General features: G+C 39.5%; 2 protein-coding genes across 2 annotated transcripts in view; one reads left to right on the top strand and one right to left on the bottom strand.

The window, feature by feature from the left end:
• Positions 1–233: 233 nt before the first annotated feature.
• THUMPD1 (THUMP domain containing 1) lies at positions 234–8,929 on the top strand. Its single transcript, XM_041749109.1, has 4 exons — positions 234–562; positions 2,684–2,858; positions 4,040–4,288; positions 5,251–8,929. The coding sequence occupies exons 1-4, from the start codon at positions 332–334 to the stop codon at positions 5,676–5,678; spliced, it is 1,083 nt and encodes a 360-aa protein (XP_041605043.1). The 5' UTR covers positions 234–331; the 3' UTR covers positions 5,679–8,929.
• Positions 8,930–9,630: 701 nt separating this feature from the next.
• The window catches only part of LOC121487415 (acyl-coenzyme A synthetase ACSM4, mitochondrial), a 29,252-nt gene continuing 25,064 nt past the window's right edge, over positions 9,631–13,818 (bottom strand). Inside the window, exons 11-14 of the mRNA XM_041749108.1 lie at positions 13,622–13,749; positions 13,426–13,525; positions 11,401–11,520; positions 9,631–10,050 (exon numbers count right to left, since the gene is read on the bottom strand). Coding sequence (XP_041605042.1) covers positions 9,964–10,050; positions 11,401–11,520; positions 13,426–13,525; positions 13,622–13,749 — 435 coding nt within the window. The 3' untranslated portion in view covers positions 9,631–9,963. The remainder of the gene's footprint in view (positions 10,051–11,400; positions 11,521–13,425; positions 13,526–13,621; positions 13,750–13,818) is intronic.

Genomic DNA, 13,818 nt, shown 5'->3' on the forward strand with positions numbered 1-13,818 from the left:
AACGGTTCTTCGCAAGCGCGGTCTACATCCAGTTGGAAGCCATCGTGTAAGTTTACAGACCAGCTCTCCCGGAAAGCGGCTTTCCCAGGAAGTCCGAGCACCCTTGCGCGGGTGAGCAGTAGGACTACTTCTCCACAGCCTGCTTCGGACCGGCGCTAGGACCCGGCGCTAGGACCCGGCGCTAGGACCCGGCGCAGCACCGAAAGAAACTTGGGGGCGGGGCTACGGGAGGCCGTGGCGCGCACACGACGTAACCAGCCCGCGCCCGCAGAAGTGAGGAAGCCCGGAGCTGAGGAGAAACACGTTTCTCGCTAGCCTCGGCTCGCGCGCCATGGCGACCCCCGTCCAGCAGCCTCCTCAGTCTAGCGGCGGAAAGCGCAAAGGCAAAGCTCAGTATGTGCAGGCCAAGCGGGCTCGGCGCTGCGACGGCGGCGGGCCCCGGCAGCTGGAACCCGGGCTACAGGGCATTCTCATTACCTGCAACATGAACGAGCGCAAGTGCGTGGAGGAGGCCTACAGCCTGCTCAATGAATACGGCGACGACATGTATGGGCCCGAAAAGGTACGGGCCCCGTAGCGTGCAAGCGGCCTTGGAGGGACGAGGCAATGCTCGAAAGGCCGGCTGCTCCGAGCGCGTGCGCGAGTTTTGTGGGGGAGCTAGCCAAGGGCGTGGCCTCGTCTGCGTTGCCGCCTCTTTGCCTTGTCTGGGTTGCAGACCCCTGCCGGGTCGTGGGCTTGAAAAACCTGCACCTTTGGGTTTTTGGGTTTTTTTTTTTCCCTCCCCATTAGTAGTCACAGTGGCTCCTATTTATAGATTGCTTCCGCGGTCCGCGTGTTGTGTTTCTGAAGCTCTCAAACGTTTACTGCTTCCAGTACACTTGTGAAGTAATTAATGTTCACGAGGACACTGAAGCTCAAGCAAGTTAAGTAAACGGTCCACATTCATACGGGGAACTTAATTTGTCCTCCTAGTTTTTGCATCTCTTACCACGACTTTTACGCCACGGTTATCATATGTTTCTCCTAAGCCTTGTCTCTGAAATCGTGAGTTTAGTACCAGTATTAGTTATTTTTTCAAATGCGTGTGTAAATGCAATTAAAAAGTAAAGTTTTGGGGGGGGTCCCTGGGTGGCTCAGGGGTTTAGCTCCTGCCTTCAGCGCAGGGCGTGATCCTGGAGACCCTGGATCGAGTCCCACGTCGGGCTCCCGGCATGGAGCCTGCTTCTCCCTCTGCCTGTGTCTCTGCCTTTCTCTCTCTCTCTCTCTCTCTCTCTCTCATGAATGCATAAATAAAATCTTAAAAAAAATAAAAAGTAGAAAGTTTTGTACGCATACAAATTTTCGCAACACACTTTGGAAATCATTTTATTCTTGGCTTAGGATCTGGACTAATACATACACAAACACCTCAACGAATTAAAAGGGGAAGGATGATTTGGGGATTTGGATTCAAAATGTATTTATTTACTAGTTCTAAGGCTTGGGCCCCGGGCATATTATTTAATTATACTGAGCTAAATAAAAAAGGAAAAATGAAAGTGTATCTTAGAATGTTGACTAAAAACAGTGGCTTATGCATATAAAATACAGCCTGGTATATAGTAAAGGTCCTTAAATATGTATAATTATTATTAGCACCTGACTGGCATACTAATAATGGTGGGGCTGAGAACTGGGCGAGGAGTGTCCTGTCCACACTGGTACCTTGAGCAAATTCTCGACTATTTCTGTTCCCTGTTCCTTAGTAAAATAGAAGTAAGGGTTGTTGTTGTTTTTTAATGCCATAACTGTTTGGTCTAATTGATGTAGTATTTGAATGTAGGTAAGATCCAAGCTGAGGGAGAAGGAAGAATTCTTGAGATTTTGGTGCAAAAAGGTGGTTTTATTAAAGCACGAAGACAGGGCCCACTGGCAGAAACAGCTGCTGCACCATAGTTATGAGGGGTGACTGACTATATACTTGGAAGTTGGGGGAGGTAAAGGAAAAGAGAGGTTTTCAAAAGAATTTTTTTTATGCTAAAGAAGACCTACAAGATAGATAGAGACCTTGTCATTGTCAAGTTAGGGTTGTTTTTCCCTCTAGTACAGCAATAATAGTATGTTGGTTGGGAGTTTCCTTCTGGAAGTTAGATTTTTGATAAGAATGCCCCCCCCCCCACCCCTGAGTTAACGAAGACATTTGTAAACTGAGGGAAACTCTTGTCTTGCAGAACTCTCATCTCTATTAGCCATTTGTTTTTCCTTCCCTTAACTTTAGGGCAGCCAGAGTGCCTGAGGAATGTCCTACATATCCCACCTGTAGGGGGTGGTTGCGGGGCGTCAGCTTGGGCTCTCACCTTGCCCTCTGCTCCTTCATTATAATCTCACCAAAAGAAGGCTGTCTTATTAGGCCCAAAGATATCTCTGATGGGATTAAGGTCTATCTTGAATTAATTCATCTGGTTGAGCACATTACCCAGTGTTCTAGAATGTTAAGGTACTTTTGAAAGGATTTTCAAGTTTTATGTGCCCCAGTCTGAGGGAACTCCCTTTTTCCTCCACATTTTGTAGGGAGCCATGTATCAGTTTCTTAATAAAAAGCCTATGTTCAGTATTGATCCATCTGCTACTAGACATTTCACATCATTAATTATAGCTTTTAATATGAGCTGTTTTTGCATTTCTGCTCATTTGTTTCATGCAGTTTATGGACAAAGATCAACAGCCCTCTGGAAGTGAGGGAGAAGATGATGATGTGGAGGCTGCCTTGAGGAAAGAAGTTGGTGACATTAAAGCCTCTACAGAGATGAAGCTAAGAAGATTCCAGTCAGTGGAGAGTGGAGCAAATAATGTAGTCTTCATCAGGACACTTGGGATAGGTGTGTCTGAATAGTAAGCCTTAAGATTATTGAGCCTATAATACCTGGACCTCCCCTTGCCGCAGAACACTGCCTACAAAATGGCTTCATGGTTATGGCTCAGTTAATCATTTGATTGATCTTTTCCACACTGTTCTAGCACTAGGCATATGGAAAGGTAGAATGGGGTGCTAAACATCACATTGGCTTAGGAGTGGAAACCTGGCTTTGCCTCTTTCTTTGTATGTTTCTTTAGGTGAAGAGTACATATTCTGTCTAAGAGGAGCAGCTGCTCTTCAGTGCCAGCCAATTTGGAATGGCTCCAGCCATCTGGAATGTAGTCCTATAGGGCCAGATCTCCTGATTTTTCAAAAGAAGTGGGAAATCTGGAGAAGCTCCTAGATTTTTTAATACAGTTAACTAATTTATTTATTTTTAAAATATTTTATTTATTTATGAAAGATACACAGACAGAGAGGCAGAGAGACATAGGCAGAGAGAGACGCAGGCTCCATGCAGGAAACCTGATGTGGGACTTGATCTTGGGACTCTGGGATCACATCCTGAGCCAAAGGCAGATGCTCAACTGCTGAGCCATCCAGGCATCCCCAGTTAACTAGCTTAAAAATATTGAAAATACTGAGTAGCTCCAAACAGACTTGTAGATAGTGAGGATGGCCTAAGGACCACATCATGATCATGGTTTTAGGGCTCCTCTGAGTTCTGGGATCTAGATTTTTATGCAAACTTAACTGATGGATGAATTAAATCTTTTAAAGTGACTTGCAAATTTGTTTTATTTTTGTAAAAAAAAAAAGTGTACTGTTTAATAATGTTATGTTTGTAGTTGCTGTTTTTGTAGGAAAATAGTATGGTGGTGTTGGACAAATGAGACATCACAAAAATGCTAACTCAAGTGTCCTCATGAACAATTGTTTTTAGTGAAAGCAGTAATCATGCTGAAGAGTGACCATATTAGATATAGTAATATTCATTACAGGCAGTGAAGAAAGTTGAAAAAAAGTTGGATTAGACTTACTAACATTTATTATGCTGATTTCTTCTACTATACGTAGGTCACTGCCAATGAAAATTCATTTTAAAGAGTTTGAGGAGGTTCTAAACCGTCCGAGAATTTATATTTTTAATTTACTTGTTTGCTTAATTTACTTGTTGCTGAATTTTTTTCTTTTTTCCTTTAGAACCTGAGAAATTGGTACATCATATTCTCCAGGATATGTACCAAACCAAGAAGAAGAAGACTCGAGTTATTCTACGTATGTTACCTATTTCAGGCACGTGCAAGGCTTTCTTAGAAGATATGAAAAAATATGCAGAAACATTTTTGGAACCCTGGTTTAAAGCTCCAAACAAAGGGACATTTCAGATTGTATATAAATCTCGAAATAATAGTCACATGAATAGAGAAGAAGTTATCAAAGAATTGGCAGGTATGTTTCTCTTAGTGATTTATATTAGTATGCAATTCTAAATACTTGCTCTTGAGTTTGTTTCTTTTTTCTTTTCTTTCTTTCTTTCTTTTTTTTTTTTTTTTACAATTTAAGGCTTATATTTTTGGGTATAAAAGAAGTATTTTAAAATGTCCTCAAAATAGAGGTGCTTGGCTGGCTTATCCAATAGAGCATGTGACTCTTGATCTCATTGTGAGTTCAAGCCCATGTTGGGGGCAGAGATTATTTAAAAAAAAACAAAACCTTAAAATAATATCAAACCTAACAGATTTCAGTATATTGGATATGAGACTCTAGGGTAGGTAGAAATGAAATCTTCCAAATCAAGATTGAATTTTTTGGGAAAAAAGTACTCTGATTAAATGTCTCAGGACTCCTAACTCTGGGAAACGAACTATGGGTGGTGGAAGGAGAGGTGGGCGGAGGGTGGGGGTGACTGGGTGATGGGCACTGAGGTGGGCACTTGACAGGATGAGCACTGGGTGTTACTCTATATGTTGGCAAATTGAACACCAATAAAAAAATAAATTTATAAATAAATAAATGTCTCAGGATTTCATTTGTATTTATTGAAAGGGTTCACAGAGTTTTGTTTTGTTTTGTTTTTTAAGATTTATTTATTTGGGAGATAGAAAGTGCATATGAGCGGGTGAGGTGGGTGGAGAAGGAGACAAGCAGGTTCCCCATTGAGTAGGGAGCCTGACATGGGGCTCCATGCTAGGACCCTGAGATCATGACCTGAGCTGAAGGCAGACACTTAAATGATTGAGCCACCCAGGTGCCCCAGAGTTCACAGAATTTGATTGAAGTCCATGTAGAAGAGTAGACGAGTATATATACTGGCTTAACAAGTCCCAAATGAAAAGATGAAGGACTCTGTTTGTATCTGTTGAGCTTATGATATACTTCTCCCTCTAAATGTTTCTTACTCTTTGTTACAGGAATAGTAGGCAGCCTCAATTCGGAAAATAAAGTGGATCTTTCCAATCCACAATACACGGTGGTAGTAGAAATCATTAAAGCTGTCTGTTGCCTGAGTGTTGTGAAAGATTATATGTTGTTCAGAAAGTATAATCTCCAGGAGGTGGTGAAGAGTGCTAAGGACCCATCACAACTTAACCCAAAGCAGCCAGCACAAGCAGGAAATGGGAAAGAAGCTAAATTGGAATCTGGTGACAAATCAAATGAAAATGACCCAGCAGAAGGAAAAAACCAGCAAGTGGTACCCGAAAATAATGAGGACCTGGGGCAGACAAAACCAAGATCTGAGATACAGGTGGTGAATGAGGGAGGAGCTAAACCTGAACTTGAAAGTCAAGTCACAGAAAGATCGGAGTCAAATGAAAATGACCTCTCAGAGGAAAAATAATTCATTTGATGTTGCCGGTGGGTTTCTCAGATGGCGTTCGGTGAGATAATGCTAGGATTCCATATAAAATTGTGACTGACAGTATATTGTTTTTTTATCTCTGTGCACTATATAATGCTGAGCTCACAGTAGTGAACAGTGATTGAGCAGTTCCGTTAATAATTCTGTTGGAGATCTTTTCATCCCCATATGCCAGTGTGCAATTAGGCCGATGTACACTTGGTTGCGCTGGGAGAAGCTGTGGATAAATGATGAACACTTACATGGAGGGGGAGGGTGGAAGAAAGATAATGTTGGCCTCTCCCTCTTGATTAACCTCCCCAGCCTCCCCAGCTGCGCTGCCACCTGACTTATGGGAACAAACTAACTCTGTAAAAGAGAGTTTCATGGGGAATTTTCATTCCAAGGAAGGAATTTTTATGTGTTGCAGTTCAGCTACCCCCTCCCACTTTGTTGCAAACATAGCAAAAACAAAGGTCTTAGAGGTTTAGAAGTGAACTGTTTTTGTGAAGTTTTTCTTTTTGTGTGTGTGATTCTCTTACTTTGTTACTATGCCAGTTTTTATGTTTTATTAACATGTCACAAACATCTCTGATGATTTAGTGCTGCAATTTTTGAAGGCATGGGTGAGGTAGAAGAGGACCATTCTAGGCATAGAACTACAGGCATTTCTGATAAGGTTAGTGTTAAAGAGTTATAGTCTTCTGAGTTTCTTCAGGATGCCAGTGCAACAAGAGACAAATTCTTTATATTGAAATCCAAGCTATTCTCTTGCATTATACATTGTCTGTGGAATGGAACTTATAAACCTAGTATTTGCTCCAGCAGTTGGAACTATAAATCATAACCATTTGATGATAAAGATGTTCATTATTTAAAATGACATCATGTAATATCAAAATAATAAATTTTGTTTAAAAAAATCACACTCAGGGGCACCTGGTTTGCTCAGTCTGTACAGCATGAGACTGTTGATCTTGGGGTTGTAGGTCTAAGCCCCATATGGGGTGTAGAGATTACTTAAAAATAAAATCTTAAACAAGAAAATCACATTCAGTAAAAGGTTTAGGAAGCAAATTATTTAGTAGCAGCAATTACACTCCGAAAAGAAAAACTCACATAGTTGGTGAGACTAATACCAACAACCTTAAATGCTAGAGCAGGAAGCTGTACAAGAACCTGAAAAGCAGCAGCTTCTCAATCTGGATTGATGAGTCAGCAGATTTCATGAATCTTTGCCATACTGTAGCCTTGGTAAGATTAAAATTCAAGAATGCTTTTTCTGTGAGGAGCCTCTCAAAACAAAAGGCAATATAAATTTCACGGGTTTTCATATCTGAGGACTGAAGGTCTGTCATGTATAGTCCTGGTGCTCATGGTTGCCTCCATGACAAGTTTTGCCTTATTTTGGTAAAAGAAAATCCTGATGTTGATGTTACAGCACACTACTTTCTTCACAGAGAGGTGCTGGTATATAAAAGGAGATGAAGTGAAGAAAGTTCTGGATAATGCTGTAGAAATTGTTAACTTTATTAAAGACCCATGTATGCAAGAATGTTTAAAAACAAAACTAAAGTCTGAACAAGGAGCACATAAATCATCATACAGAAATTCAGTGGCTTGTCAGAGGAAGAGTTCTCAACAGGATATTTGAGTTGAAAGGTGAATTGCCAGAATACACACAAGGAAATACTGGCCAGATTTTGCTGAGTGCTTTGGAGATGAAAGATGGCTACAGAAACTAGTCTATTTAGTAGACATTTTTCATCACATGAACCAATGAGACCAGTTTCTTCAAGGTTCTGGAGAAAATTGTTTTCTTGAAAGTAATAAGGTTCTCAGATTAAAAAGACACAGACTCTTTGGAACTATCACTTTGCCAAAGGAACTCTTGAAATGTTTCCATAGCCACTTGGGCTTGAGAATGAAGAAAAGATAGCAATAAGTCTGCAGTCTTAACTAAAACTCTCCATGAAGAACTACAAAACCAAATTAAATAGCATTACCCCTCCTTTTCCTAAAACTGGTTTATGACTGGTTGAGGAACCTCTTCTCTGAATTTCAGTTTAAGATTTTCTCTGGGAGAATAGAAATAACTCTAAGTCATAGTCTGATAGTTCTGGGTTTCTGTGAAATAAGAGTATCCTTAACTTAGTGCTCACACTTGCATGCCATGAGAGTTCCCTTAATTTGGAAGTTTTTTTCAAGATTTCCTCCAAGGTAAACTTCTGAAAAATGTTGGAAAAGACGGACACCAAAGAGAGCTGCATACTAAGTCCAGATTGAGAATAAATATTAAGAGGCTGTGAAATTTACTTTGAGAGATGGGTTTATTAAGTTTTAAAAAGTTCAGAAGTATTATAAATGTTGAGTCTTCCTGCACCAATATCTGTGTTTTTTTAATGGTTAGGGAATATGGGAATGTATTTTTATCCTCCTAAACTAGTGGTCCAGACTGGAAGGATTGGGGAGGGGCAAAGACTAGAGACTGGACCTCGGTAATGCAGATGAGGCTCTAACTTCCTTCTAGATCTTTTTAGATACTTAGATACTCTTAATAGGTTGAAGTCACCTTGAAAGGATGTTAAGAGCATTGTAGTGTCATTTGCATGAACATGGAGGATAGGACTTTGGTGCCTTCATCAGACTTGCTCCAAGACAAAGATAATTTTATTTTGATAGTTCAAGACTCTGGGACTGTGGGAATAAAATCGGCCATAAGCTTGTAGAACATCCAACTCTATGGAACTAGATTCCTTACTTTGTGAAAGCTGCTACTCTACATAAAGATTTTGATTTAGTAGTTTGTATTTAATCTTGTATTTATTTGTATTTGGTAAGACCTGAGTACAAGTGTTCTTCCTTCCCTAGCTGTAAAGCACTGTGTTCTGTTGGAATCTGAATTCATTCATTGATGTGTTTTCAGGCTTCTCATCTTTATTGTCATTGACAGTTAAGCATGTTTTATAAATGACAAGATTCCAGGGTGGGAATGGAGTGGTTTCTTTCTTTTAATTTTTTATTTTTTAAGTTATGTCAATTTAAAAAACTCTAGAGTTGTGATTTAGTAAAACGGATTTGCTCTGGAGGAAAGAGTGTTAAACTTGGTATTTTTGAAACATGTTTGTTTAAGATTATCATTTCCAAATGTTGTTTTACTTGTACTTTGCTTTTGGTATGGCTAAATATTTCGCTTGTTTTTCATAGTTCCTGATATTTTCAGAAAAATCAAAATAAATTTGTTCCCTGAAGATTGGTGCTCTGTGCTTTCTTTCTTCCTGCCTCTTAGTAAAGCTCTTGCTTTATAATAGATATCTCATAACTGATGCTTATATGTCAAATTATATATCAAAAGTTGTGTACATTGATGATATACATGATATAAAACTTTTAGTAATTGCTCTTGATTAATTATTTGTAAGTAATCCAAACTTCAGATATTTTCCAGTCAACTTGCTTCAAAAGGAGGTATTAGGGCACCTGAGTGGCTCAGCTGGTTAAGTGTCCAACTCTTGATTTCAGCCTGGGTTATTAGCTCTAGCCCCTAGTTGGGCTCTCTGCTCAGTGGGGAGTCCGCTTGGGATTCTTTCTCCCTCTCCTTCTGCCCCTCCCCCTCTCTAAAATAAACATCCTTAAAAGATACAGTAATACAGTATTTAATTAAATTTACTTTCTGGCTTTTGAATTACTTATATTCCTTATTTTAAAATTAATATTTTAATTCCCCCCTTTTTTTTTTTTAAGTAGGCTCCATGCTTATAGAGCCCAAAGTGGGGCTGGAACCCACCATCCTCAGATTAAGACTCAAGCCAAGATCAGGAGTCAGGTGCCTAACCAACTGAGTCACCTAGGCACCCTTTTAATTCACTTTGAAGAACTAGTAATATAAGATGTTAAGCAGAAGAAATTTTTTCTTTTTTAAGCAGAAGAAATTCTATCTTGAACACTTTTCTTAGAATAATTGTTCTAATCTTTATTTTGACTTAATCAGGCACAAGATACATTCATTGTCCACTATGCTTTTCTAAGTAATCATTTTCTATTTTAAACCCTGGAAGTCATTAAAATCGTTGCCTTTGTCACTTTGGTCATTATAACTGTTTTCTTCACAAATATTTTTAGATCTTTTTTGATTTAATTTTTGATTAAGTGCAGAACAAAGTATAGGGTTTTTCAACTAGAAAAAATCTTCAGCATTGTAATAGAGTAGTCACTAAATTATCAGGGAACAAGGAATAAAAGAAAGCAAGCCTATGACTACTTAATGCCATAGTTTCTTATCAGGCTATGTCCGACCCCATTCTTGGTCTCTCAAAACGTGGCGTTTGATTTTCCCAGTGATTGTCTTTGGGAGTTCTGGAACAAATTCCACCTGATTAACAGAGAAACATACTATGAGACACAATTCCATTTGACAATCCCAGTTGTCAGTACAATAGGGAGAGCATTTGTATAACTGGCGAGTTTGAGTCTGGGGGTTGTTTTAGCTTAAGCTCATTAAAATTCTTGTGTTTATACAGTCCAGTTGACATTGGAGCTACATCATGAGTTTTTAGTGCAAAGGCTATATGCTTTGTCAGAAGAATATAATAATACCTTTACTCTATTGTTTCCCTTCTAGTTCCAACTAGACCTAGGCCTTTACTACCCCAGGGAAACAGAGGCCACCCCTAAATGCACAGAGAAACCAGTTAATTCATGGGTTTTGGGCTTTAAAGACCTGTGTCCAACAGTTTCTGAAGGAGACTTTGAGAGATAATTTTGAGTACAATTTTCCCTTCATGCTCATGGTAAAATCTGTTTCCCTCCCTTGAGATGTCACTATTTAAAAATGTCCTCAACATTTCTGAAAATCAACTGGTGACTGATTTAGTAAATTTAATGGAGAAAATGTAGCTAGTTCTTCGGCTGAAGTTAATGACCCTTTTGGTTGAAATACCAATTGAAATGGAATGCTCATATCAGTATCAACAAGATTCCAGGATGAGAAGAAAGGAAATTGCAATGCCATCTCTATGTTTTTAAAACTTTTTTTTTTTTTTTTTTTTTTAAGATTTATTTATTCAGAGAGAGAGAGAGAGAGGCAGAGACACAGGCAGAGGGAGAAGCAGACTCCATGCAGGGAGCCCCACATGGGACTCGATCCCAGGTCTCCAGGATCACACCCTGGGCTGCAGGTGGCGCTAAACCACTGCGCCACCGGGGCTGCCCACCATCTCTGTTTTTATGTAAAATTATTCTCAAAACCTTCCTTGAAGGTTTTGGAAGAGATTTTACAGTTTCTTTGGATAATATCTTTTTTCTGAACCTAAGTTTGGTCACTTGTGCTTTGTGCTGGTCACAAAGGCTTGTGCTTTGAATTTGGAAGAGTATTATGGCTTGAGGCTCATATGATAGCTGAATCAGGTATGGTCTTTAAAATTTTTCCACCACTTTTTTTTCTCATGGAATGGGACTGATTAGTCTTATAAAGATAAACTGATTAGTTTCTTTATAAAGTAGATACTCAGTGTTGCAGAGTTGATCAAAACTAGTTTATCAAACATTAAGTGTCCTAAAATAAATTTTCTAAAGCAAAATTATTAGGGCTAAACAAGTTAAAATAGGTGTCTTCTACTTACATAATGAGCTACCCTAAAGTTAAAAGCTAATAAAATCTATGTACTTAATAGCTTAGAGCTTGTTTGATAACATACTTCACTTCTGGGCAAAAAATACTTACCTTTCTTGGATATTTGTAAGGTGCAGTTGTTTTTTTCACATGATCCTGAAGTTCAAGAGTTAATTTCTCTGGGTTGGATGATTTAAAGGGTGCAGATAAAACAACAAAGGCTTTCACTACCTGCAGAAGAAAAGTCCACTTATATTGATGTTTGTTTTTCAGACACATCAAGAGTTGGAACCAAGGCTGAACACAGGTACTTAAAATTATTTGTTAATAGCAGCTTGATGCAAATCCAGAGATCTCCTCTGAAAAGAGCTTGGATACAAGTCAGGTTTTGAGATCTAATTCCAGATAAATGGTTTGAGTGTGAGGAGAACAGTGTTTCGATAAAGCTAAAAGTTGAGTTTTATTTACATGTCACACATGCATTTAACATTTCAGTCGGGGTCCCAATATTATACAGGCAGTTCTTGATTTACAGATGACCACTTCAAACCTACACTGTTAGAAGCATGTAATAGGGAGACAAATGGTTCCAGAGAATATGGCTTGAAAGGGATTTGGGGAGGCTTGGTGGAGGGATATGTATGCTGCGAGATGAACTCTCAGAAGGGATTCATCTACCTCTGAAAAGTCTTCTCTGCTAAATATTTTTTGCTTCTCTTCTGAATACTATTCAAAACCCACCAATTAGATAATTACTGAGATTAGTTAAGTATAATTTAAATTGTCAATTATTCATACACTGATTCCAGTTGGTATTTACTTCTAATGTTCAGATGAAATCAAATATATTGAGAGAATGAGAATATGGTGGCAGGAAAAAATGCTTTGAAGAATGGAATCCATTGTGGAGGTGGTGAGGAGGTTTGAGTATGGGATCGATAGAGTCACTGCAGAGGCTCACTGATATGTAAAAGACATCGTAGAGGGCACATGGGTAGCTCAGTTGGTTAAACCTCTGTCTTTGGCTCAGGTCATGATCCTGGGGTCTTGGTATAGAGCCTCACACTGGCCTCCGTGCTCAGTGGGGAGACTGCTGCTCCCTCTCCCTCTGCCTGCCACTCCTCGGCTTGTGCTCTCTCTCTCTCTCTCTCTCTCTGTCAAATAACTAAAGTCTTAACAAAAAAAAAAAAAAATGGCATCAGAGACGGAGATGTGAAAGGATGCTGATATACAAGCTGTTTTTGAAATTTTGCTGAGTCTGTAAGAAACTTCCTTGAGGAAAGGAAATGTCTCCCTTCCATACTACATGGCTTCCTCCTAAAACTAAGGCTTGTCATCCCCAAAGTTCCCTTTCATTAGGTCCTAAGTAGGCTTGTGGGACTTGTTTGGGAACCTAGCAACCACCTTCTATTTTCATCGTTTCTGTGAAAAAATGTAGTTTGATTTCCATGACAGTCATACACACAGTAAAATCTGCTTTTTCTTATGCAGCACCTAATGGCCCCTTTTAGTAATAGTACACTAATTTTCCTATGGAGCATTACCCTAACTTCTCTCTCTGGGAGACTAACTTCTACCTCCAATGACCAGCATATGATCCAGGTCTGGCTAGTGAGCATATACCATTCCCTGGACCACATTGGTTAGATATGTGATCTAAGATAGGCAAATGTTATTCTGGGAATTGCTTGAAACTGTTAGAAAAGGAGCTGTCTCCTTTACTGGTTGTTATGCTGTGTACATTTGGAGTCGGTTGCTACCAAGTAGGAAGAACCTACCTGAATGGAGCCAACCTAAAGAACAACGGCCAGGAAATGAAGAAAGACAGAGTTTTGCTAACTTGACATGAATCCTTGGATGTAGCTGTACCTGAAAACCTCACTTACATGTGAGCCAATAGATTGCTTTTTTTAAAACTTAAGTCAGTTTGAGTTGAGTTTCTGTCACTACTAAAAGAATCTTAATACATCCCCCTTGGGACACAACTCATTTGTAAAGCTGAGTGCCTAGTATACATTTTTGTCACATGTGCTTCAAAACAAGAATTACATGACTACTCCTGATTCACTCTCCAGAGTGGTCAAATGGATAGAATTGGAAAATATGAAATTGCTACTTTAATGACATTTACTCTACCTCTCCTCTGATTGGATCTGGACTACTGACCACAGCTGATTCAACCACTGCTGGGTGTTCAATTAGCGCACTTTCTACTTCAAATGGCCCAATACGGTACCTAGAAGAGGAAAAGAAGCCCTTAATCACTATATCACTCAAATAGGAGATCTCCCCTGGCAATCTGTTACTCTGTAAGAGTGGCAAATATACAAACCCAGAAGATATGATGACATCATCAGTTCTGCTGACAAACCAGAAATACCCATCACTGTCCATGATGCCTCTGTCTCCAGTGACATAAAAATCTCCTCTTATTGTGGCAGCAGTTTTCTCTGGATTGTCCTAGGAATCAAAGATGACTTTGGGGGTGAATTTGGTTAGGATAGAAAAAGGGATATGGCACCCATGCAG

This window comes from Vulpes lagopus, chromosome 3 (genome assembly GCF_018345385.1).
Source record: "Vulpes lagopus strain Blue_001 chromosome 3, ASM1834538v1, whole genome shotgun sequence".
NCBI lineage: Eukaryota > Metazoa > Chordata > Mammalia > Carnivora > Canidae > Vulpes > Vulpes lagopus.